Below are 26,905 nucleotides of genomic sequence, written 5' to 3' on the forward strand. Positions count from 1 at the left end.
AGTCGCGCTCGCGCTCGCGCAGCTGCCGCTCCCATTCTCCGCCGGCTGGGCGTGTTCCTCGTCTTCCTCGCGTCTCATAGGTCCGCTGCTCTGCCGAGGTAATCCCTTTGCTTCCCTTCTCCTTTCAGAACAGAAATTGCGAGTTTGTATTCTAGAGCCTGCTTTCAGGCGGCGGCATGGTTAATTGCCCGCTTGCGGAATCCCCTCTCTTTTCCTAAAATAAGCAGGCCATCTTAGAAAGACCATCCTGACAACAAAATGGCTACAGTTTTTGGTGGAAAGGGGATGAAATCACAGCAACGACAGCGTAGGATAATTTGATTTGACAAGTTCTCATTATTCACTTCTTGCAAAATCCAGCGTCATGTGTTTCTAATTAATACTGTCACAGTATGATAAGAATATAAGATACAGACGCAGTAATATTCATACTACTACAAAATCTGATGCAGTTCAGTATGTAATCGAACATTCAGACATACTAGTGCAAGGCGTTACAGCTTACAATGCAGATGCGACTTGAGTTCCCTCAAACCTGTAACGATACACACAAAAGCATAGAATGCATCTTCATGTGTTCGTCGCGTTTCATGGCATATGATTATTTGTAGATGAGACAAAGGGCTTGGGGGGAACCTGCAGGTTCTGCAATCTTCCTGTTAACATGTTTACCACCTTTGTCATTGAAGGACGATTCTTTGGGTTCCACTGGATGAGAAATGAGAACTTGTCCCACAATACCCAGCTGCCTAATCTCTTCTTTGTCTTCTGTTGTCATTTCCAAAGTAAGCTCCCAATCGTGCCCACCGATTACATTCTCATAGATCCACTCCGGGAGATATACCTTGTCTTGGTTCTGAACAATCGGTCCGATTTCCTCCTTCCACTCACCATTTCCAGCGCCAGCATGCCGAAACTGTACATATTCGACTTGTATGACACCCCTCCAAAGTTCCGAGGCTATAGCTCTGGTGCGATGTAGCCCATTGTGCCTCTGGCTGCTGTCAAGGTGACAATGCTCGGATTCCTTGCACATAGCTTCGCAAGGCCAAAGTCTAAGATCCTTGGATTGAAGTTGTAGTCCAGCAGGATGTTGTGAGGCTTGATGCCAAAGTGGAGAACGCACTGGTTGCAGCCTTGATGCAGGTATTCCATTCCTCGGGCAACGCCTAAAACAATATGTAGCATTTTGTTTGCTGCTAGGAGTTGTTGAGAAATACTGGATATATGTTAGAATATGTACTTCTCCAGTGACTCATTAGGCATGAATTCGTAAATAAGAGCCCATCTCATTCCTTCGGAGCAAAAGCCCAAGAGATGGACGATATTAGTCCAGTGGTTGCAACCTCATTGATGAATTCCTCCCCATATCCTATGGAGCCCTCTAGCATCTTGACTGCCACAGGCACTCCATTTGGTAGCTCACTTTTGTATACACTTCCAAATCTACCTTGGCCGAGTTTATCGTTGAACCGTCTTGCTATCTTCTTAACTTCACACAAAGTGTACCTTGTGGGTTTTGATGAGCCATATGCCTTGAGAAACATTTCAACCTTCTTATTTATCTCTTCACTATACCTTGACTTTAAGGAGAGGTAGAGCATTGCGGTTACCACCAATGAAAGAGCTACAAATGATGCTACTGGTTAAAAAGAAATGAAATTAGTGAGATGCATCCAGATAAGAAGTCATGGGTTCCTGGCGCTTATTGAAATGAGAAAACACAATAAGAATTCCATTTAGAATGCGAAAACATAAAGAGTTGCAACATTACCCGCAATCGGGATGACATGGGTATCTGCATGTAGGAAGAATCATTACTTTTTCCATGATTTAATTTTCATGTAGAAAAACATATAGAAGACTTCTTCATCATACTTCTACAAAGTATGTTTGGAACAACTAATTCCTGATTCTTCCACTAATTCTCTGTGGACATAGGAAGGACATATATATGTGGTAGCTTCCTATTGGCTTCATGTATATTGGACCTCACAATAGGGTGTTATATTGATTACTGGATTCCATTGTTATGTTATAGATCTACAATTACTTTTTAGGAATGCATAGCTCTACAATTGTTTTTTCGCTTCTGAAAAGGGATAGCCAGTAATAACTTGATTTGCCCTCTTAGGCAGCTAACTAACGAACTTTCCCTTTCAGGGAGCAGAAAGGGGAAATTGTCCTGGGATTAGGTAAAAGAAGGATATGGCTAACATTGAAGCTGGTGTCAAGCCAGCCATTGATCATGAGACTGCAACATTGATCCCAAACAGTGGAAGCTTAGAAGGTTCAAGCAGGGTCACAAAGGCCACCAGGTTAAGAGACGACAATGAGGTCATCGAGATCATGTTTGATGTGCAACATGATGCAGCGCCGGTCCAAGGCGTCAGGACAGTGGCCGCAGAAGCTGTGGTGGCCGCCGTGATGAAGAGATACGACAGAAGCAAGAGCATCGCTGCGGTGGCGCTCAAGGGCTTGCAGTTTGTGAGGGAGAAAGTAGGCTCTGGCGGCTGGGCTGTTGTGGAGAAGCGCTTCAACCACCTGCAGGTTGATGACGTCCTGCTCCGTTCCAGATTCGGGAAATGCATTGGTAACTTGAGCAGTTTGTTTCAGTGCTATGATGGTGCTAGTGCTAGGATCATTTTGTTGAAAACATGCTTTTCAGCTATCAAATACTGGGAACTCATTTTGTCCTTCAAAAATAGTAGATCTCATTGGAAAAAACTATAAATCTGAGTTATTTTGACTTCTACATCCTAAAAGGCTATCCATAAAGTAACATTCCATGACTAGAATTAACTCAGCATGTAGGACAATTGCTTAATTTTCTGGCCATGCATGCGCTGTTGTAGCTAGTTGGCACTTTCGTCTCGCTTGGACACCGCCACACGATGTTGGCAGTGAAGCACATTCTGTTGATGCATGATATGCCTAATATGTAAGTGGGCACATATAAGTGATACCCTACTAAGTTTCTTGACCTAAGTTTGGTGATGCAGTGCTAATCCAATTCTCGATCCTTCCCAAGCCTGGCGGCATATATGCATGCCCTCAATTGGCAGCCATTTTGGTGCATAGTGCCATGCACCGTATTCTCTCTATCAAAATTACACCAAAGTGTTCTCAGGAGAGCTTCTTTATATAGCATCCCAAGTTAGTATGGACCACATCTACATGGGCCTTAAATATGAAGATGGACATTTGTCGCTGCGTTTCTAGAAATGCTCTCCTTTTGATTTCAGAACAGAAATGCTGCGTTTCTAGTAGTAGCTGAGGCAGTGGCATGATAGGATAAAATCACAGCAATGACAGGATACCCACTAGTACTCTAATTTAACAAGTTCTCATTATTCAATGTTGACAAATCGAGCGCTATATGTTTCTAATTAATAGCATTACAACAAGATAAGGTACAGATCAGGTGACCCATGTAGCATTACAATAATAAAGGTACAGAGGTGACCCATGTAGTTCAGTTCAGTATGTAGTCGAATTAACATTCGAAATAGAAGTACAAGGCATTACAGTTTGCAACACAGATGTGGAATAAGTTCCCTCAGATGTGTAATGATACACAAAAACACACAATGCGTGTTCATGTGTTCATCGTGTTTTGTGGCACAGTATGAATTTCAGACGACACAAAGGGCTTGGGGGGAATCTGCAGGTTCTGCAACCTCCCTGTTAACATGTTTACCACCTTTGTCATTGATGGCCGATTCTTCGGGTTCCATTGGATGCACCACAGGGCCACAATGGTCGGCTGTCTCATCTTTTCTTTGTCTTTTGCTGTCATTTCCAAAGTTAGCTCCCATTCATGCCCACTGATTACTTTCTCGTAGATCCACTCTGGGAGGTATACCTCATCCTGGTTCTCAATACTTGGGTCTGAGTTCCTCCGTCCACTCACCATTTCCAACAATAGCATGCCAAAACTGTACACATCTGACTTGTATGACACCCCTCCGAAGTTCCGAGAGTATAGCTCTGGTGCGATGTATCCCATTGTGCCTCTTGCTGCAGTCAAGGTAACGATGCTTTGGTCCCTTGCACACAGCTTGGCAAGGCCAAAGTCTGAGATCTTCGGGTTGAAGTTGTAGTCCAGCACGATGTTGTGTGGTTTGATGTCAAAGTGGAGAATGCGCTGGTTGCAGCCTTGATGCAGGTATTCCATTCCTCGGGCGATGCCTAAAGCAATATCTAGCATTTTGTTTGGTGCTAGGAGTTGTTGAGAAATATTGGAAATATGCGAGAATATGTATTTCTCCAGTGATTCGTTAGGCATATATTCATAAATCAGAGCCCTTCTTGTTCCTTCAGAGCAAAAGCCCAAGAGACGAACGATATTTGTATGGTGGATCAGTCCAATGGTTGCAACTTCATTAATGAATTCCTCTCCCTCTCCTATAGAGCTCTCTAGCATCTTGACTGCCACAGGAACTCCATTCGGTAGCTCACCTTTGTATACACTTCCAAATCCGCCCTGGCCAAGCTTATCCTTGAACCGCCTTGCTATCTTCTTAACTTCAGGGAAAGTGTACCTTGTGGGTTTCGATGTGCCATATGCCTTCAGAAACATTTCAACCTTCATATTTATCTCTTCATTGTACTTTGACTTCAAGGAGAGATAGATCGCAGTGGCCGCCATCAATGAAAAAACTACAAATGCAGCTACTGATGATGCTGCTCATTAAAAAGAAAGAAAATTATCAAGTGGCGTTCAGATAAGAAGTTATGTGCTCCTCACTCTTTTGTGATGTGATAACACAAAAGATAGGTCAGTAAGCTATAAGAATTTCATTTAGAATGAAAATAATGATAAGAGTTGCAGCATTACCTGCAACTGGGATGACAGGCACACCTGCATGTAGAAAGAAGATTATTAGTTTTGCCATGATTTAATGTAGACAAAAGCAGAAGAACTGCCTCCACAATATGTAAGAAACCACAAACTCGTGATTGTTACATGAGTTCTCTGTGTGGATATAGGAAGAAGGTAGTCTCCTATTGGCATCATGTATATTGGACTTCAGACATAGGGTGTTGTGTCGATTGAGATTATCCTTTATTACGTTATGTTTGTACTATTGTTTACTCATCTTTGTTTTTTGTTTTTACTTGTTATGCAGATTTAGTAACAGAACAGTATAAATCAGAAGAGTATAAATCGTTACAAATATTGCAACAAATAGAGCTATGTTCTTGTTACTTGGTATCCAATATATTTGTCTTGTATTTAGTTAAAACTAAAAATTCGAAATGAAGTTTAATTCAGTAAAATATTGTTATAATCAATATTCTCTTATATAAGTTAATAGTTAGTACATCATGGTACAAGCTCTGTATGTGATGATTGAATTCTGCTCGAAATACCTATTACAATGTACAGTGAATAATATGATAGTTCTCCACAAACACTGATACACATATAGATGAGAGTGTATATTTATACAGGATTAACATTGTTAAATGCACATATTTCAAAATATAATTTTTGAATCCTGATTTGTTGATTGCTTAATATGCTGAAGTTACACCACTCCAGAAGTCAATAACATAGCAAGAATACTTTCGCAAAAAAAATGTGGCAAGAAGAAAGATCATTGTAGTTAGTAGTTACACAGTTAAATGAAAATCAGCCTACTAAGCTAGACCTTATGCTGCCTAAAATGAAGCTTGGTCTTTAGATCTGAAAATATCTGCAGAATGGTCAATTAAGATTTGTTTGTTACCTTTTTTGGTGTGATTTTTACAAATAGTTAACCCCCATAACTTAATCAAAAAAATGTATGGAAACGTCCATGGATGCGAACCTAGAGACTATATGTGCTTGCACAAGTTATCCATTGGTCCAATTGGCATGAAAATTTCCTTTCTTAAATAGTTGTGTTACAGGTGAAAAATCTAAGGGAAGATTGAATGCACTTAGGAACAGAATATAGCAAATTGGCAAACTAGTAAATGGAGAGACAGAAATTTATTGTGGTTCCAAAATAGAATATCCACCATAATGATATGTGATTTCAACTAGGAATAGAAACAATACCATGGTGCTGGCAGAAAGCTTGATTCCTTTGTGAGATGAATCCACAGTGCTGACCTTTATGTTCACACTTTTGGCAGACATCTGTAATGTTATTGAGGTGCCAAGTGAATGTTGTTTCACAAAAGTTGAGGAAATTATTTGCCTTTTCTTTGAAGGTGTACTCATCAAGGTTCGGGCCATCTTTATCATAAGTCAAGGGTATGGGGATGCCTTTAGAAACAGCCGTGCACTCCCGTGGAAGGTCAGACATGTATGCATAAGAGTTCGCTATATACCAGAATTGGCTAGCGTTGTTACTGAGACAAGATGCTGGGCCTACTATACTATATTGATCCTCTGGTGTGAAATCTCTTGAACAACGTACCAGGGTCGTAACTTGTAATGATTGAGGTTGTTTGTACATATCAGTTGCTAAGTTTGCTGAGATGAGCTTCTGAAGAGGGCATTGTGTTGATGGTTCCTCAAGCGGGATGACGTTGATGACGCGGTGCCTGTAATAGATCTCAGTCACTCTGCAGGAGCCAAGAACATGGTGATCAAAGATTGTGTCATCCCCAGAGCACGATAACTGCATGCCTGGGGCACCACAGGATGGTGGGTGGCTCGAAAGCCGGAACGGGAACCGGATCTCAGGTCCATGTTTGCTGCACCTGTGAGATGAACAACTCCTTAAGAAATCTTGTTCTTCTGATGCTGCATCCACATAGGATTCATAGGTGAGAAGGCAGATCAGTAGCAGAGTGACAAGAAATTTAGGCAAGCCCATGGAATATACTGGAGTAAAGATGGAAGAAGGGAAGGCAGGGAGTATAGGAAGTTGCTAACTTGCCTACTTGTCTGCTTTAACCTCCGATGAGCTATGGCATGATAGTTGTGCGTCCAAGTAGGAATTCCACCTACCACGGGAACGTCCACCTTGTTCAGTGGCTTGGAAAATTCCGTGGTCTCTGGAAACAAATGAATCTTGTTATTTAGACTATTCTTTTGATTTCACCATCTGCACATCCTCAATTTTCTTCAGTCCTATATTACTAGTCTTTGGTAGAATTGTACACATCTGACCAGACGAAACTTGCAGTATTCTACTGAATTGTGATAAGGCCTGTTGACTGGTTGTGATAACAGCTTAATTGTGGCTGTAGTCTAGTCATTGTCAGAAATAGTTGCAGTATTCTACTGCAATAAACTCATGAGCTTTGACATGGTAAAGGACCACTTGCAGAGGTTTGAATTGTGATAAGGCTTGTTGACTTGTTGTAATAACAGCTTAATTGTGGTTGTAGTCCAGTCATTGTCAGAAATAATTGACCTGACGTTATGGAAATGATTTTAGTTAGTCCTGTAAAGAAAACGCTTCCACTTAATAGCTTATTTTAGTATTTTTTCTGGTCGGATGCGGTTTAAATGATGTCCATTATAAATTGTAATCTGCAGGCAATGGAAACCAAACCAGGGGAAATATCAAATGCATCTGCCCATATAAGCTGCACGTGGTTTGAATATATATAAAGCGGGGCGAAAGCCTTTTTCGGTAATATATTCTGGGGAATTAGTTTCATATACGAGGGGTTTGGGGAAGTTTTTCAACTAGAACTAGATAAAAATGAGGAATTCTATCAGACTTAAATTTTTTCCCTCTGCAAAAACATGCATTGCTAACTGGTAAACTCATATCTCAAGTGAATGCTATTTTCTTATATACCATTTTTTTGTCCCTGTTATTTGTCATTTTCTCAAGGCACCGAATTCCATGTTACCATGACTAGGACAGGATTGGACCAGTACAGGATGCTATTGTAACACAATTGGACTCTTCTGTTAACCAAGAGGTCACTGGTCAAGAACATCACCATCACTTAGATGAGCCAGTAGGTGGTATGCACCCAACTTTAGTTGGCAGCTAGTAGCCAAGTGTCCTAGCCAGAAACATCACGGTCATGTAGAGGCACTAGTTGGCATGTAATGTCCATTCTTTGGAGTTATATATTTTTTTACTTTGGCAGCCACTCACTTATTCAGCCATTCATATGTGCGTCTGTGTGTCTGCTATGGCGATGCGCACTGCTCTCAAGATCTTAACTATCTTGTATGTGCTTGCAGTTCTTGCTGCATATCAGGCGGAAGGGCGGCACCATCAGCCTGATTGTCCTTCTTTCTCGTGCGGTCTTCTTGGAAACATATCGTCTCCGTTTCGTCGGGCAAGTGATCCACCTGGCTGCGGCTATCAATCTTATGAGCTGGTTTGCAGTGATACCAAGGCTATGATTCACATCGGCGATGCGACATACTATGTGTCTGACATCAACTTAAGTGGTTCTTCCTTCTGGGTCATCGATGCCAACATGGATTTATACAACAACTGCCCTCTACCTCGATGGAATCGGCCTCCCTCTAGATACCATGACGACATGGAAGTCGAATTGGAACCCCGTTCAAGTAGTCAGGCTTGCTTTCTTAAATGCTCTCGGGAAGTAAAGGACAATGCTATGTACATGCCTGTTGCTTGCCTTAGCACCAATGATACTTATGTTTATGTGTTAACTGGTTATCGATCTAATTCAATGGAGTATCTCGAGCCTTCTTGTGGGTACTTGTCCATGATTCCTCGGCCTTGGGACAGTCTCGGGATAGAAAATGCAAGTTATACAGATGTTGTGAAATCCATGAGGACTGGATTTGCTGTTATGTTTCCTTTCAGATATTCTACGGTGAGCGTCATGGAATGCCTAGACATGTTACGGTGAGTTCAGGATTTTGAGATATGTATACCATGGTTCTATTTGTTTCTCGTACCTGTCTATCTTATCTCGAAACTGACAAGAGCCCCTCTTTCATTCCTTTATTGTATTGGTATTGCAGCCCCGTGTCGAGTGAGGGCATCAAGCCGCTTATTATATACAGTCTTCTGGTTGATGGGTTTTTCTGGCATTGTGTATTTTATACTGCTGGATATCAAGGACAGGGTGTTGCCGGTTCCATCATAATCGTCTTCTGGATTGTGAAGTGGCTAGCTGGTAATTCAGAGTTTGTGCTCTCAATTGCAGTTTGTTCATCATCACATCTGCGCAATCATGTACCCACTAAACCATATATAAACTTGTTTATTCAGTGCTATGCAGGTTCATATTTGCACCACTGGCTATGTTGATTTTCCTAGCCTACAAGTATTGGAAAACAAGAATAACAATCGATGCGGTCGAGAAGTTCCTACGAATGCAGCAAATGGTCGGTCCGACGAGGTACGCCTACACCGACATCACCGCAGTCACAAGCCATTTCAGAGATAAGCTGGGCCAGGGAGGCTACGGCTCTGTGTTTAAGGGTGTGCTGTTGCCAGGCAATGTTCATGTCGCAGTCAAGATGCTAGACGGTAACTCCAACTGTAATGGAGAAGATTTTATCAGTGAAGTTTCTACCATTGGCAGGATCCACCATGTTAATGTGGTGCGTTTACTGGGGTTTTGCCCGGAGGAAATGAGACAAGCGCTTGTCTACGAGTACATGCCTCGAGGTTCTCTCGACAAGTACATCTTCTCAACTGAGAGGAGTTTTTCTTGGGATGAGCTCACTGAGATTGCTTTGGGCATTGCCAGGGGCATCGACTACCTGCATCAGGGCTGTGAGATGCAGATTCTCCACTTTGACATCAAGCCCCACAACATCCTTCTTGACAACAATTTTGTCCCCAAAGTTGCTGATTTTGGTCTCGCCAAACTTTACCCAAGGGACAACAGTTTTGTTCCATCGAGAGCCCTACGGGGAACAATTGGGTACATAGCTCCTGAGATGATATCTCGTAGCTTCGGCATCGTATCGAGCAAGTCTGATGTTTACAGCTTTGGGATGCTGCTGCTGGAGATGGCTGGAGGAAGAAGGAATGCTGATCCAAATGCGGCAAGCTCGAGCCAAGTGTACTACCCGTCGTGGGTTTATGACCGGTTAACTGAACCAGAAGTGGAAGAGATATCTCCTGCTGCTGAGATACATGAGCTGGAGAGGAAGTTGTGCACTGTTGGACTATGGTGCATTCAGATGAGGCCTCAAGATCGACCCATGATGAGCGAGGTTATAGAGATGCTGGAAGGCAGTGTTGATGGCTTGCAGATGCCTTCGAGGCCATTCTTATGTGACGAAGGGCATATCCATGCCGCCGATACTTACCATTTGTCGTCGGAGCTGACTGAAATCTCCAAGGAGGATACGAGTGTAAATATTGATGTGTGATGTAATATTGTAATGTATGATGAAGTAATGCGCTTAGCTCACGAGGAAACGAGATTATGGTTGTGGTTGTATCAAGTACGTATGAAATAATCTGCTGTGTTTCGTGAGTGTTGTGTATTCCTACTAGTATGTATATGATATTTTGCTTGAGCGGCTGCTGATGAGACCTGTATTTTCTGCGATGCTCAAAATTTTGTACAGTATGAACTACTGATGTGGCTTTGATGAAAAAGCTGGGCCATCAGACCTAAATATTCCTGAAGCCAAGCGCTGATTATTATGTATGAAATGTTTATTCAAATTTGGCGGAAGCAATCATGTTTTCAGGTACCAGGCACATGTCGAAGATGGAGAACTGCAACTCAGAAACCCCAAATGGATCCTGGACTTGGTGAGCTCAATTGAAAACCCCATTTTGAATCTTCAATTTTTTTAAAAACTTGCATACTCACTCCATATCAAAATTATTTTCTTAGATTTGTCTAGATATGGATGTACCTAGTCATGTTTTAGTATTAAATACATTTGTATCTGCACAAATCATAGACAAGAATTTTGTTTGGGACGGAGGTAATATCTAGCTACATTTATATATAGATGTAAACTACTCCCTCCGTCCGAAAATACTTGTCATCAAAATGGACAAAAAGAGATGAATCTAAAACTAAAATATGTCTAGATACATTCCTTTTTATTCATTTTGATGACAAGTATTTCCAGACGGAGGGAGTATGTGTTAGTAATACTTTATAGAGAAAGGTTTCTATTTGTGTGTTACATTAAGCACACAAAATTGTGTGTCTATATAGTTACTATAAATCCACAAATTATTCTATTTTGTGTGTATTTCTCACATATACTCCCTCCGTCCAAGAATTCTTGTCTTAAATTTGTTTAAATACGGACGTATCAAGTCATGTTTTAGTATTAGGTACATCCATATCTGGACAAATCTAAGACAAATGCAATCAAGAATTAGTGGACTTTTTTAGTCGGAAATGTTCTTCGGCAAGGCGAGCGAGTTATTTTTTTAGGGGTTGGTGTGCATGCTCAAATTCAGCCCAGCCCGAGAACATCCATGTGGCCTAGCGCTATTCGGTGTTGTTTATATGTTGTCCGTGACCCATTTAATTTTGGCCGGCTATAGCTTCTGTCCGACAAGACGCCCAACTTACAACACCATGGTACTTGATTGCGAGACCTCCTCACATTCGCTGGTCGGGACGCGCCGTTTTCCCGGTTCGTTGGTCGCGGTTGACCAGTTCACCGTTGACCCAGTGTCTTTTCTGAGAGAACGTGTTTTTTTAAGCGGGCATTTTTTCTAAAAAAAATCATGGTCTCAAAAAAGGTGCACAAACTAAAAAATGTTCACGACTTCAAAAAAATCATGGATTTTGAGAATAAGTTCAGAAATTTGGAAAAGGTTTAAGGATTTGAATATATTCATGCATTTGAAAAAAAAATTCATGGATTCAGAAAAGTTTATGAATTTTAAAAAATACACGTGTTTTTTTAAAAAAGTTCCACAAGTTTGAGAAAAATACACATGTTTAACAAAATAGTTTCAAAAGTTTGAAGGAAAATTTCGAATTTTAAAAAAGTTCATGCACTTAAAAAGAAAAGAAGAAGGGAAAAGGAAAATGAAAGGAACAGAAAAAAAATACAAATAAAAACCATCCAAAAACCAAAAGGGAAAAACCAGCCGGAAGCTTCCTAAGACCAGTGGCCGAAACTGCGCTCGAATATCTATTAATGGGCCGGCCCGCAAAAAATCAACCAAAGCAGGTGTTGTGCGCCGCATACTAGAAGCGCTATAACTAGCGCTACAAGCGCCGAATAGGAGTTGGCCTTGATTGGTGCATTTTAGATGATCCCCTTTTAGACCAGCACTCCCACGTCGGCGGCCACCCGGCGATAGTGCTTGATTGCGGCAGCTAAGCGGAAATGAAAACGGCTTGTATCTGAGAGACTCCATCAGTTTCTTTAAAGACATGATCAGAGCAGGAACTAAACTGGGCTGCTTCAGGCCAGAAATTAAAATCAAGTTGACAGCCAATGCAGAAGTGGTGTTAATTTGGGATTCCCATGTGATTTGCAAATGCAAACATGAGCTGCATATACAAGAGGTCGGTCAGTGGTCATGCTCAGCGATTCTAGCAACGCCCGCTACTCTTGGGTGGGAGCAGGCAGGTTCAGGGCTCCCAAACTGAGACAGTGAATCACCATGGATTCATTCGGGATAAATTCACAAAGGCAGAAGAAAGATGGGGATATTGGAGGGAGGCTAATAGATTCATACATGCATATCCATATGTCATATGTGTATGGATATGACACACGATCCTAAGAGATTTCGTATGTCATATGTGTATGTATATCCATGCATGCATCTAGCTACCTAGCTATATATTCGAATCCTCCCGTTCGTTGGTCGGGACGCGCCGTTTGTTCACCATTGACCCATTGACTTTTCTAAGAGAAAATGTCTTTTTAATGCAGGCATTTTTCTGAAAATAATCATGAACTAAAAAAAACCACGGTTTCAAAAAAGGTGCACAAACTAAAAAATGTTCACGATTTCAAAAAACAATTGTGGGTTTGAAAAGGTTCACAACTCAAAAATATTCTAGGGTTTGAAAAGACCGCCTTATTCAAAAAATTCGCGGATTTGAAGTAAGTTCATAAACTCAAAAAAGTTTCAAGGGTTCAAAAAAACCTGGCGGATGTGAAAACAGTTCATGAAAGTTTATGAATTAAAAAAAATCTCGTGTATTTTGGCAAAAAAAGTTCAGAAATTTGACAAAGGTTTAAGAATTCGAATATATTCATTAATTTGAAAATAGTTCATAGATTCGAAAAAAGTTCACGAATTTGAAAAATACACATGTTAAAAAAAAGTTTTACAAGTTTGGAGAAATGTGCACATGTTAAAAAAAATAGTTTCATGAGTTTGATTAAAAATCTTCGAATTTGAAAAAATCATGCATTTTAAAAAGAAAAGAAAAGGCAAAAAGAACAGGAAAATAACAGGAAAAGAAAAAAAACAAATGAAAAGCATCCAAAAACCAAAAGGGAAAAACCGGCTGGAAGCTTCTTAAGACCAGTGGCCGGAACTACGCTCGAATACCTATTAACGGGCCGGCCTACATTAAATGAATCGGAGCCGCTATAACAACCGGTGCTGCGAGCGTCGAATAGGAGTTGACTTTGATTGGTGCATTAGATGATCCCCATTTAGACCAGCGCTCCCCCGTCGGCGGCGACCTGGCGATAGTGCTTGAACGTGGCAGCTAAGCGGAAAATAACCACGGATTCAAAAAAGGTGCTCGGACCCGAAAAAGTTCACGAAAGGAGGTTATCCCCCGGCCTCTGCATCTAAACGATGCATGCAGCTCCAATCCATTGCTCGGGACAGGGACTCTGGTGGAACCTATTGGTTATGCCTTGGCTTTCCTCTTAGAATTCAGAACTTCTTTTTTCCAGAAAGGAGGTTATCCCCCGGCCTCTGCATCTAAACGATGCATGCAGCCCCAATCCATTGCTCGGGACAGGGACTCTGGTGGAACCTATTGGTTATGCCTTGGCTTTCCTCTTAGAATTCAGAACTTCTTTTTTCCGGAAAGGAGGTTATCCCCCGGCCTCTGCATCTAAACGATGCATGCAACCCCAATCCATTGCTCGGGACAGGGACTCTGGTGGAACCTATTGGTTATACCTTGGCTTTCCTCTTAGAATTCAGAACTTCTTTTTTCTGGAAAGGAGGTTATCCCCCGGCCTCTGCATCTAAACGATGCATGCAGCCCCAATCCATTGCTCGGGACAGGGACTCTGGTGGAACCTATTGGTTATGCCTTGGCTTTCCTCTTAATTCAGAACATGAATAGTAAGTTTCTAGTAGTGTCTTGCAGCCGTGTAGTCCCATCCTTCTATGGCAAGTAACCTCATAGGAATTTTAGCTGAGAATGCAAATTCTTCCAGCGTGATTTAAACTTCCAATCAAAGCATTAGATGAAAATGTGAAAACATGGACAGGTTCTTAAATTTCAAAAAACAAATGACGAAGATACAACTAAATCCGACCTGAACCCAGGACATATTGGGTATTCAGGTCTTGACTGTCTGTCTTTCCAGTCACACCATCCCCTGTTTCAGCTGCATTGAGTTCAGTCATATACAAACGTGGAAATGAAACCAAATGATCTCACATCTTACAAACATAATTTTGTCCACATTACATGACAGAATCAAGACTTGATCCCACATCTTACAAATATAATTATGTCCATATTACATGCTGTATTATATTTTCCCTTTCCTGAATTTTTCACTCACATATACTTGCAGAATCAGCTGCATTAAGCTCAGCCATATACAAACGTGGAACTGAAAGCAGAAAACAAATGGGCAGTACTTTGACCTTACATCTTACAAATATACTCTTGTCCTCACAACAATACATGTTGTACTTTATTTATTTATGTATATACTCGCCGTGTCGCCGTATGGCTGTTTCTGGAAAATGCTTTTGTATCTGTGCCCGTATCCTCGTGTCCATGTTCCTATATCGGCGCTTCTTATATGGCCATGTCTAGAAGCATAACAAGTCAGACAATTAGCAACAGTTCTAATGAAGAGACAAATGGAGCGGAAAAGGCAACAATGAGAAAGTTAGAAACATGTGCCGACAAATATAACTCGCTTTTATAATTTATTTTTACACACGTGTTATAACTCGTGCTTGATACTAGCAATAGATTAAAAAAATATCTACACTTGTTGTTAGATGGAAGGAGTATTCAGAATGGAGAATTTAGCTGGCAAGAAGGCCAAAAACAATATGGCCTATAACTTTTGTCCAGTAAACTCATCCCTCATCATGTGAAGCAAACAAGAATATGCCAAAATAATAAACACTTAGCAAGAAAATTCATGTTTGGTATTCTGTTCTAAATAAAAGGATCCCGAGATAAGAAAATTCATTTCATTTCTATATGCTACAAATGTAATAAATGAACAAATGACAAAAACACAGTTATTTCAGAAAGTATGGATTCAACAAAGTTGTTTTCATGGAGTTAAGATTAATATCAAGATCAAAACATATAATGATGGATAAAGAATAGAACTTGCTTTGAGGTTTCAAAGTGCCAACTGAGTTACTCAGTTGGCATCTGATTTTGGTATCAAAATAAGATGTACTAAAACAATATGACTATAAATTCATCCATCTAGCAAAGGGGCAATTACTAACTATGTGTTTGTCACCGGAAATTGCTTACTAAGTTCAAGTTGTAAATGAACATTCTAAGTACCACAATCATTGTGTGTGAGCAATCAATGTACATAACATAACTGAATTGGGTTACTCTTAAAATAAGAAAACTAAGGATGAGCAATCACCTGGTGGATAGAAACTGGTGAAAGGGTGACAGCGATTCATCGAACGGCTTCCATCAAGTTTTGTGGATTGCATTGACTTAAGATCAACCATGTAGGCACTATCATCAACATACAGAATGATCACATGGTTTTCCTCCTCATAGCCTCTCAAACTGCATGGCCATCTTCTCCTACCAATCTGAGGGGGGATCCCAAGAACGTTATGCATATCAACTATCCTTGGATCCAACCACGTGGCAACACCCTGATTGATCTTCCTCTGCCATATTTCTAGGCTCGGGAATGAAAACCTGACCAAGCCAACTGCGCCTTCCTCTGTTTTGATCATCCCATGGCTTCCGGAATCAATCATACTAGTAGGCCACTCGATCACAGTTAGGCTCTGCCTATCCAAATCAAACTCAAGGAGACCACGGGCTTTAGACGAAAGCAGCCAGTAGAGTCGATTATTAACCAGGATCGCCGGAACGTCAGAATCAACGGAGCATGGAGCCTCTTTTGAAACGACGACACTCCATTTTTTGGACCTTGACGAGTAAACAGAGGTAATGAATCGATCTTCCATAGAATACCTTGAAAGCAATACCACCTTGAAGGGGCTCTGGTGGCACATGCCATGAACATGGCCGTGGTCGTTGGCATCACAGAGCACCGCCCCATTGAGGTGGAAGCAAGACGGTGGCCTGAACTCATCGGGAACGGACAGGGTGCACACCTCGCCAGAGAGTGGGGCAAACACAAGAAGCTTTGCATACTCACGGTGTACAGCGAGCACACGACCATGTCGGCACCCACGGATGTCGTAGCGGGACGGGATGGAGAAGCGCTCGGCAGGGACACGGTCGGAAGGGTGGAGGAAGCCCTGCCTGAACTCCATCTTCCATCGGCGCACAAATAATCCGAGAATGGGTGGCGGCTTGCAGTTCCTGCGGTGGACACGGAACTGGCTTTTAAAGTTGGGGTCGGTGGCGACGCCTCGCCAGCGCCGGGAGACGGCGGATGCGCGGAGGCGGGAGGACGGCTGCGGTGGCAGAAGGAGGAGGATCTTCCAAAGCATGTCCAACGGCAACGGCAGCGACTCCGATGGCGCAGGAGGAGGTCTGCTGTCGTCCTGCAGCGACTCCGACAGGGTATCGCCGCCGTCCGGCAGAGGGACAGCCACCTCCGCGCGGCGGCGGCGGCGGCTGGGACGGGTCGCCCCGTCGTCGTCGTCGCTGGTGTGGATTCGGGATCGGCTGCGGCGGCGGCCGGCCATTTCGACAGCCTCCTCGGTCGCGTCGATTTGGGAACGGCGACGCCGGCGGCGGGCGCCGTCAAGGTGGAGGTCGGGGTGGGTGGCTGCTTCTCGGAGGTAGGGTTTCTTTCTGCTCGTGTTTTTTATACGATCGTGTTATTGGGCCCCGTCGGCCCAAGGGCAAGAATTTTCTGGCCCGGTCAAAAGCCCACGAGTTTAAACTGAATGTTGCACTGTGTAAACTGGATTTAAACTCATTGCTGCACTGATGCAAATGAAGATGCAGATGGTCACGCAGAGGATGCAAATTCACTGTGTAAACTGAATTTAAACCGAATGTGGCATAGTGTACACTGAATTTACTGTAGCCAACTTTAAACTGAATGGAGTACTATGTAAACTGCAACTTGACCGGTGTACAATTTGCAAAAATGTCGACAGAAACCTGATAGGAGCAGCCAGATGTGTGAACTATGTAAACTTGACATAAACTGTGTTGACTATGGAAACCGAAACTTTGCAGGAGTAGCCAAATGTTGCACTGCGTAAACTGAAACTTGACAGGAGTACAATTTGGACACTAGAAATTTCGATCTCTGAAAATTTAAACTAAACTGGGAATGTAGATCATGATAAGGAAGCTTGAAGTAGATCATAAACTTGTTGTAATGTCAGGAGTACAGTAAATTAATTTAAGAACAGGTACATCATTATAAACTTGCAGCACATCATGATAAGAACAGGGCACCGTACTGCTGTACAAGAACTTTGGCTGCAGTTATTTGCAGTAAATAACCTGTGTACTCGAACTTCCTTGCAAATTTCGCAAGCAAAGTTTGAATGCAACTTTCGCAAGCAATGTTGTAATGTCAGGAGTACAGTAAATTAATTTAAGACAGGTACATCGTTATAAACTTGCAGTACATCATGATAAGAACAGGGTACCGTACTGCAGTACAAGAACTTTGGCTGCAGTTATTTGCGGTAAATAACCTGTGTACTCGAACTTCCTTGCAAATTTCGCAAGGGAAGTTTGAATGCAATTTTTTCAAGCAAAGTTTGAATGCAAATTTCGCAGGCAAAGTTTGAATAACTTGGCAAGTAACATTTGCAAGCAATGTTTGGTTGCAAAATTTGCACGCAAAAGCAACATTTCATGAAATTTTAGTTATTTGCAGTAAGTTCAAATGATAAGATGCTTGAATGTGATAAAGCCTTGATTGATTGGGAACATGAATATGGCATTATGAGTATTATCTGGTATTACTTGAAGACAATTTAACATGAAAAAGCAATATAGTGATTTTGTTTATGCACTTTGATGTTACTTTCTTATTATCAAATATAGATTATTGCTATGAATCATCTCTCTATCCTAAGTTGTAACACCGTACCCCCATGTATTAAGCTATAGTAACCCCTCTATGATTATCCTAACTCACTTCCTGTTAACAGTGCTTGATCACTATGAGTTCATATCTCATTTCAAATTCCACCTCAGAATTCAAATTCAAAATTAAATTATAAACTCCAGAATTTATTTCATCAAACACTAGTAACTTAGACTAGTGTCATGCATATGGCACTAGTTAGGAAAATCCATCTCTGCACCCGAGCTCATTTGCACCCACGTTGACAAAAAAAACAAAACAAATACAAGAAAAATTCAAAAAAAAAATCCAAAAATAAATTGTGCGATAGACAATTTGATGCGTGAGGTTCGCTCTTATTTTCAAATCATTTGGACATCTGACGAGCTCTCAGCAAAAAAGACAAATTGGAGGTCTGTAAAAATGTTTACTTCATGTACTGTTTTGGTCCGATTTGTCTTTTTTGCTGATACTCCTTTCATTTTTCATTTATTTAATACTGATGAAACCAAAGTCTAAGTATTGTTGTAGTACTTCTAAAACAATAACAAAACTCTTTTCATTTATCATTTGTTAATTAATGTCATTTTATTTTTCAAACTTCACTATGTTAACCATTAACCAACTAACTGCTAGCTCATTGTTTTGAATATTGTAAATAGTACACTTACATGTTTCAAAAAAAATCCATAATTTAAGCTCATTATTAGATGTGAGATAGATTTTAAGAAAATTAGCTTTAATTGCTACCATCAATGGCTATTTTAAGTCGCCATTTTTTGTTCAGGCACTATTGAAAATAGGTATACATGAAATCTATTAGCAATTAGTCCATTTGTCCTGATCAGTTGTCCTCAAAAACTGTAACATTCAACAGTACCTGACCCATCACAGAGGCAGCATAGACATCTTTCCGCTGCACAATATGATAGAGGAGTGGATATTGCAAGGCTAGTGGCGCGTCCCCTAGCCATGTATCCTCCAAGAACCTAGTAGTTAGGCTATTGCCTACCACGAATGTTGCTTTAGGGGAAAAGCCATTTGGTGTGTGTGTGTGTGTGTGTGTGTGTGTGTGTGTGTGTGTGTGAGAGAGAGAGAGAGAGAGAGAGAGAGAGAGAGAGAGAGAGAGTTAATGTGTGTTGTTAATTATATGCTATTCCGTTTGATTCGCCTTGATTCTTTGGGTGCGGGTTAATCGACAATATGAAGTAGGTTGGAAAAGGGTTGCCAAACTGGATTTATCAACCAACAAAAGTTATGCAGCGCATGACTAGCATGACTAAGGAAAGGACACATTGTACCAGCATATTTTGATAGTTTCCCTCCAAAGATCTTCAAATCAGCTTCTACTTCACGTACCCTTAGTAATCCTCCATCGTTCATGTGGTCCATGATGTTATGATGGACAACACGGCAGAATACCTTGAGTTTGCAGCATGTGGACACATTCAACGTCCAAGAGAGGCTCAACTAGGATTTTTCGGGCAGCATATCATCTGGTTCCTCGGTGCTTGCCATGGTAGGTGGGTAGCTCATTTGGTATGCCGTCATCCTAGTCTACTCCTAGGACTCATGATGTGCCGCTAAAACCGACATATACAATTGTGCCGCTAAGTATGATTTACCAATTCTCGATCCTTCCCAATCCCAAGCATACATGTGCGCCCCCAGTTGGCAACCATCTTGGCACGTAGCGCCCTGCATGGTGTTTTTTCTGCCTGAACTATACCAAAGTGTTCTCATGAGAGCTTGTCTATATAACTTCCTTTAGGATGAACACATTTACATGTACGCCTTCAATATGGAGATTGGCATTGATGGGTGCCATTAAAGCTAGCGAGATTGCGCAAAATGTATTGGTGGATGCCATCAACCTCCCATTGTCGTATGTTATTGCAAGTCCAAGAGACCGAGTACATTCAAGTCGTCCTTTCCCACCGACCATTTTATGTTTATTCATCGGGAGTCAAGATATCATGTGGAATTTAAGGGCAGATATATTATTGTCATTGCAGTTTGCTCACAAAAATATAGACAAACGTCGCAAAAGGATGATGTTGTTTATGGAGTGTGCAACAAAACCCCTTTCATTTTTATTTTTTAATTTAATGTTGATAAAACCAAAGTTTAAGTACTGTTGCAGTACTAAAAAACTCTTTTCATTTATCATCTCTTAATTAAAGTCATTTTTATTTTGTGAACTTACAATGTTAAACATTAACCAACTAACTTGCTAGCTCCTTATTTTGAATATTGGAAACAATACGCTTACATGTTTCAAATAAAATCTACGTACATTTTAAGAATTTTTAACTGCTACCATCATTGGCTATTTTAAATTGCCATTTTTTGTTTAGGCACTCTCGAAAATAGTTTTATATGGAATCTAGCAAAGTTATGGTGGGCTCACATTTTTTTGAGGCAATTTTTTCTAGCCACATGGAAACATAAGTTAAAAAAAAACACTAGGCAAATAAGTTTTTTTTAATGGAAACATAAGTTTGTCACTCATGTTTCCAGGGGGGGCGGCCCATAAGCCCAACTCTGGCTTATCCTCCCCATCATCATCCCATCCAGAAAAACGTATCCACAATTCTTGCAACAGGGAGGCTGGTGGCGGCCGGCTGCCGGCTGCCGGCTGCCGGCGAGCGATTCCCCCGGCGTCCGTCGCACTTGGGCAGCTCCCTCTGGAATTAGCCGGCGGCTAAGCGAGCTCCTCGTCTTGCCTCGCGTCCCCAATCCTCTGCTCTGCTCTGGCGAGGGACTCCGGCGGGACGGGAGCTCTCTGCCATGCCATGGTGAGTAATCTCCTCCTTGCTCGCCTCTGTTTATTGGTAGTAACTGGTGCAATGGCATGATTAGTTACAAGATCCTCTCTTTTTTGTAGAATAAGCATCTCTGTGTTAGAAAGAGCTTACTAGTACTGATATGAGGGTAATACTAGGAAGTATGGAGTATGGAGTATGTATGAGGGAAATACTAGTACTGATATGGAATGCACCCTGGAAAATAATGAAGCGTGGAAACGCAGAATAAAGCTCCATTTGATTGTTAAAATGTCAAAATGCAAAAAATACAGCTCCATTTGATTCCGGTATGCTACAAATAGCTACTAGTACTATTCCAACATTCATGCATCAGTTGGAAGGTTCTAGTAGAGAGAGGGGGAAGGTCCAAACATATTCCATGCTAGTGCTATGGATTGCCGAGATTTTAAGGAACAGGGCAATGTACGATTTCAGTATCTTCAGAAATGGCAATCAAAGGGCGTAATCATGTTTCCTCAGCAGTTCTGTGAGGAGCACTGCACTGCAGGATTAATCATGCTTCTTGAGGGGTTCTGTGAGGAGCAATCCACTGCAGGAAATACTGAAATGGATATAAATCACTGGAACAGCAGACCAAGGTAACCGCTTTATTTTTAACTATTACAATTTTCAAATAAAGTTCGATGTGGTTCTCATGTGTTCTTGCATATACCTAGTAGTACTATTGCATAGGGACGGACGATTACTCATACAATCAGGTGCTAATACAGTGAAAAGATGGAAATATACTGCATGCTGCAGTGCTATGCATTGCTGTGCAACACATGGACTAAGTGCATGTCTGCAATATGTACCAAATCATGGCAGCATGTTCTCCGTGCTTTATGTTCTAGGATAATTTTCAGATGACACAAAGGGCTTAGGGGGAATCTGTAGGTTCTGCAACCTCCCCGTTAACATGTTTACCACCTTTGTCATTGATGGCCGATTCTTGGGGTTCCATTGGATACACCACAGTGCCACAATAGTCAGCTGTCTCACCTTTTCTTTGTCTTCTGCTGTCATTTCCGAAGTAAGTTCCCATTCATGCCCATTGATTACTCTCTCGTAGATCCACTCCGGGAGATAAACTTCGTCCTGGTTCTCAACACTTGGATCTGAGTTCCTCCGTCCGCTCACCATCTCCAACACCAGCATGCCAAAACTGTACACATCTGACTTGTAAGACACCCCTCCAAAGTTCCGAGAGTATAGCTCTGGTGCTATGTATCCCATAGTCCCTCTTGCTGCAGTTAAGGTAATGATGCTTTGGTCCCTTGCACACAGCTTGGCAAGGCCAAAGTCTGAGATCTTCGGGTTGAAGTTGTAGTCCAGCAAGATGTTGTGTGGCTTGATGTCAAAGTGGAGAAGGCGCTGGTTGCACCCTTGATGCAGGTATTCCATCCCTCGGGCGATGCCTAAAGCAATATCTAGCATTTTGTTGGGTGCTAGGAGTTGTCGAGAAATATCAGAAACATGTGCGAATATGTATTTTTCCAATGACTCGTTAGGCATGAACTCATAAATAAGAGCCCGTCTCATTCCTTCGGAGCAAAAGCCCAAAAGACGGACGATATTTGCATGGTGGATTAGTCCAATGGTTCCAACTTCATTGATGAATTCCTCTCCCTCCCCTGTAGAGCTCTCTAGCATCTTGACTGCCACAGGAACTCCGTTTTGTAGCTCGCCCTTGTATACACTTCCAAATCCACCCTGGCCCAGTTTATCCTTGAACCGTCTTGCTATCTTCTTAACCTCAGGGAAAGTGTATCTTGTGGGTTTCGATGTGCCATATGCCTTGAGAAACATTTCAACCTTCATATTTATCTCTTCATTGTACCTTGACTTCAAGGAGAGATATATCACAGTGGCCACAATCAATGAAAGAACTACAAATGCAGCTACAGATGAGGCTGCTGATTAAAAAAAAAAGGAAATTAGCGAGTTGCATTCAGATAAGAGGCCATGCATTCCTGACTCTTATTGTAATGAGGAAACACAAAATATTCACAGTGGTAAGCAATAAGAATTTCATCTAGAATGAGAAAAAGGAAAAGAGTTGCAACATTACCCGCCATTGGGATGACATGGGTACCTGCATGTAGGAAGAATATCATTAGTTTTTCCATGCTTTAATTTTAATGTAGACAGAAACAGAAGACTACTTCATTACTCTATGAATTATGTTTGGAACAACTAATTCCTGATTCTTACACGAGTTCTCTGTGGACATATATATTTGGTAGCTTCCTGTTGGCTTCAAGTATATTGGACCTCAGACATAGGGTGTTATATCGATTAATATATTCTTTGTTATGTTATAGCTGTACACTTATTTATTCATATCCAATCTGAAAAACTAAACAAATATGAAAATGGTCAAATAAGGTTCATCTCTTACTTTTTGTTGCCCAAGAATTTAACAAATTAGTCAACCATCATAAGCTTTCCCATATAATTTGGCACTTGCATCTCTTGATAAATGTTTTTTCTTTGGGGAACTTTCATGGATGTGAACCTAGAGACTGTATGTGCTTGAGCAATTTAACGATTTCTCTGATCTCCAATACAATTTTGTGTGTTAAATAATATAACTACTAGATTGAGAATTCTTCCAGAAGATTAAATACAGTTAACATCAGAATATAAGAGATCAACAAACTAGTAGATTGAGAAGCAGAAAATCTAGAACGCTGTTCCAAAATAAATTGACACACCATAATGATATATGGATTTCAATTAGGGAAAGAAATAATACCATGGTGCTGGCAGAATGCTTGACGCCTTTGTGAGCTGAATCCACAGTATCGACCTTCATGTTCACACTGTTGGCAGACACCAGTAATGTTATTATGGTGCCAAGTGAAGGTTGTCGCACCAAAGTTGATGACTGCCTTTGCTATTTCATTGGAGGGGTCTGAGTTAGGGCCATTTTTATCATAGCTAAAGGGTATTGGGATACCTTTAGAAATGGCCACACAGTCCCATGGCAGATCAGATATGTATGCGTAAGCTAATGCCAAATACCAGAATTGGCTAGCGTTGTTACTGACACAAGAAGCTGGGCCGACTATACTATATGGATATGGTGTACGTGGTATGAAATTTCTTGAACATACCAGGGTCGTAAATGATTGAGGTTGTTTGTACACAACAGTTTCTAACTTTCTTGAGATGAGCTTCTGAAGTGGGCATTGAGTCGATGGTTCCACAAGCGGGGTGATGTTAATGACCCGGTGCATGTAATATATCGCGGTCACTTTGCAAGGACCAAGAACAGGGTGATCCAAGATCGTGTCATGCCCAGAGCACGATAACTGCATGCCAGCTGCTCCACAGGATGTTGGTTGGGTTGAAAGCCGGAAGGGGAACTGGATCTTTGGTCCATGTTTGCTGACCGTTGTGATGAGCATTTCTTGAAGAAATCCTCATCATCTGATGCTGCACCCAAATAGTATTCATTGGTTAGAAGAGAGAGCAACACTAGCATGACAAGAAGTTTAGGAAAATCCATGAGATGTATTGGAGATTTAGATGGAAGAAGAGAAAGTCTTGAGTATAAGAAAGTGGTTGTTTGCCTTAATCTCTGGTGAGGATTGGGGTGGCGCTTGTCATGATAGTTACATGTCTGGGCAGGAAGTCCAACTGCCACGAAACATCTGCCATACATCTTCTATGGCTCACAAAATTCTGTGGTTCTATAACTGTTTAGACCATTCATGCCATTTCACCACACATATACCTTCATTTTTCTTCACCTATTTTGCTAGACCTTCATTTTTCTTCACCTATTTTCGCTAGTACTTTGATAGGATTCCAAACCTCTAAGGACCTGAAGCATGGATCATTATCCTGTGAAAGATAAACCCGTGAAATTCACCTGCAGATTTCTGAATTATGATAAGGCTTGTTGAAATTTTAGCTGAGTGACTGATGATGAGTGATTCCAGGCTGAGTGTGTGAGTTTGTATTTTATTCCTCCTTGGAAATGTTTACAGTTATTAGTTTATTTTAGGGTTCTCTCATTTGTGCATTGTTGAAATGTTATCCATTTTAATGTGCAGACGATAGATAGCGTCTACTTGTATTATCTGCAGTGATTTTAGAAAGATTAAGGAAAATTTGGAAGTTTGTTTTGGCAAACACAGTGTAAGTAGTATTTCAGTTACACTTAGACCCATATTTAGATATGGAGGCTTTCATTTCACTATCCTTTTTGGGATTTTTTAAATAATTTTGAGAAATGACAATGAAGGATTTATGGCTAAATTTGTTGTAATCATGATGCACTTTGACAAATATTATCACACTTATATTTTGCCAAATCCGTTTCCTTTTCCTTCTGCAGTTTGTTGCTTTGAAGTCTTCATCACCATTGGCTGTATGTACATATCCATGTAATTAAAACATATATGCTGTTGGATTCCACACATTACTAGGAGACTGACAGAATTGGACCAGAATGCACTTTGACTCTTCCTCTTATGCTAGACCAACACGTGCTCAAGTTCTAATCTTTCATTTTCTGCTCACCACTGTGGACTCAACTATACCAGACACGAAACAAAGACAGTAGCAGCACGCAGCCAACTCATTTCGGCCTGGACCACTAATCATTTCTTCTTAGTCTCCAAGTAGTAGTTGCCTTCCTATCACATTCTACCATTTAATTCCTGATAGGCACAAGTTGGCCTTAAAAAAGGAAGAGTTCACCGGATATCCGAGTCAAGTGCATCAAAAGAATATTGTAAGCCAGATTTCAGGATACGCTACTGTTTTGCGCAAAGTTTCAGTGTATGGCACCCATGTCTCATGGCAGTACCATATACTGCTATCCAATATAAGGGGAGTGGATAATCGAAGTGAATGAGCTAGGTGGTTGGGACAAGCAAGCTTGCATGTTAGGCTTTGCTCACTGGATCGGAGAAGAGTACATATTGGTGAATACTAGTCTTATTGTTATTGGAGCCACAAAAAAACTACCGAACCTTCAAGGTTGCCTGCCAAGTAAATTAAGTTAGATTCTGGTGTATGTAGCCTAATTGTCTGAAAGGACTATGCTTGAATGAGCAACCAATTTTTCATGGGCCCCATTGCTATGATGAAGATCAGTCACGTAAAGTCTGTAGCTGGTATGCAGTTATCGTACTTCTGTTGTAAGTACCCTTGCTATCCAGTCTGTGCTTCTGTGAACCAGTCTGCCATGGTGATGCCCACTGCTATGGCCAGTGTATTCCATGGTTTTACCACCCTGCGCCTCTTAACTGTACTATTACAAATTATTGTAACATCTGTTACTGTACAGTTTACCATCATAATGCGAATTGAAGTGAAAACCATTTAATATACATTAGGGATTTCTATGGCATATATACCAGCCATATTTAGACTCCCTGCCATCCTGTGCATAGTTTTGTATTATGATATGGCTTGGTGACTTTTTGTGATAGCTGAATGACCGATGAGGAGTGCTTACAGTCTGACTGGCTGTAGTGCAGTCATCGTCGGAAATAATTAGCCGGACACTATGGAAATGCTGTCAGTTACTCCTGTAAAGGAAAAAAAATAGATATTACTTTATTTTTGTATATGGTGTTCATTGACTTGGAGAAGGCCTATGATAAGATACCGCGGAATATCATGTGGTGGGCCTTGGAGAAACACAAAGTCCCAGCAAAGTACATTACCCTCATCAAGGACATGTACGATAATGTTGTGACAAGTGTTCGAACAAGTGATGTCGACACTGATGACTTCCCGATTAAGATAGGACTGCATCAGGGGTCAGCTTTGAGCCCTCTTTTTGCATTGGTGATGGATG

General features: G+C 41.2%; 3 protein-coding genes, 1 long non-coding RNA gene and 2 pseudogenes across 7 annotated transcripts; 2 read left to right on the top strand and 4 right to left on the bottom strand.

Annotated features, from left to right (window-relative positions):
• Positions 1-588: 588 nt before the first annotated feature.
• LOC123172357 (rust resistance kinase Lr10-like) lies at positions 589-2,028 on the bottom strand (annotated as a pseudogene).
• Positions 2,029-2,167: 139 nt separating this feature from the next.
• LOC123172351 (LEAF RUST 10 DISEASE-RESISTANCE LOCUS RECEPTOR-LIKE PROTEIN KINASE-like 2.4) lies at positions 2,168-10,445 on the top strand. Its single transcript, XM_044589349.1, has 4 exons — positions 2,168-2,593; positions 8,150-8,789; positions 8,909-9,063; positions 9,159-10,445. The coding sequence occupies exons 1-4, from the start codon at positions 2,209-2,211 to the stop codon at positions 10,271-10,273; spliced, it is 2,295 nt and encodes a 764-aa protein (XP_044445284.1). The 5' UTR covers positions 2,168-2,208; the 3' UTR covers positions 10,274-10,445.
• On the bottom strand, positions 3,381-7,049 carry LOC123172352 (rust resistance kinase Lr10-like). 4 transcript variants are annotated; one of them, XM_044589353.1, is made up of 5 exons: positions 6,879-7,049; positions 6,700-6,742; positions 6,050-6,561; positions 4,841-4,864; positions 3,381-4,686 (listed from the first exon to the last, which is right to left on the bottom strand). In XM_044589353.1, exons 3-5 carry the CDS (start codon positions 6,450-6,452, stop codon positions 3,599-3,601), a joined length of 1,515 nt encoding a protein of 504 aa, XP_044445288.1. In that variant the 5' UTR covers positions 6,453-6,561; positions 6,700-6,742; positions 6,879-7,049; the 3' UTR covers positions 3,381-3,598. The 4 variants fall into 4 exon arrangements, with proteins under 4 accessions (XP_044445288.1, XP_044445287.1, XP_044445286.1 ...); XM_044589352.1 differs by having other exon boundaries at positions 6,050-6,742; positions 6,879-7,042; XM_044589351.1 differs by lacking the exon at positions 6,879-7,049 and having other exon boundaries at positions 6,700-6,843.
• A 4,014-nt stretch (positions 10,446-14,459) lies between the features above and the next one.
• LOC123172354 (uncharacterized) lies at positions 14,460-17,020 on the bottom strand. The gene is made up of 2 exons (XM_044589354.1): positions 15,674-17,020; positions 14,460-14,861 (listed from the first exon to the last, which is right to left on the bottom strand). The coding sequence occupies exons 1-2, from the start codon at positions 16,926-16,928 to the stop codon at positions 14,848-14,850; spliced, it is 1,269 nt and encodes a 422-aa protein (XP_044445289.1). The 5' UTR covers positions 16,929-17,020; the 3' UTR covers positions 14,460-14,847.
• A 3,635-nt stretch (positions 17,021-20,655) lies between these two features.
• Positions 20,656-21,377, top strand: LOC123172356 (uncharacterized). The gene is made up of 2 exons (XR_006485539.1): positions 20,656-21,075; positions 21,165-21,377. It is a non-coding gene; the product is annotated as an uncharacterized lncRNA (long non-coding RNA).
• Positions 21,378-21,864: 487 nt separating this feature from the next.
• Positions 21,865-24,598, bottom strand: LOC123172355 (rust resistance kinase Lr10-like; annotated as a pseudogene).
• Positions 24,599-26,905: the final 2,307 nt, after the last annotated feature.

Source organism: Triticum aestivum, unplaced genomic scaffold (assembly GCF_018294505.1).
Source record: "Triticum aestivum cultivar Chinese Spring unplaced genomic scaffold, IWGSC CS RefSeq v2.1 scaffold56755, whole genome shotgun sequence".
NCBI classification, from domain to species: Eukaryota; Viridiplantae; Streptophyta; class Magnoliopsida; order Poales; family Poaceae; genus Triticum; species Triticum aestivum.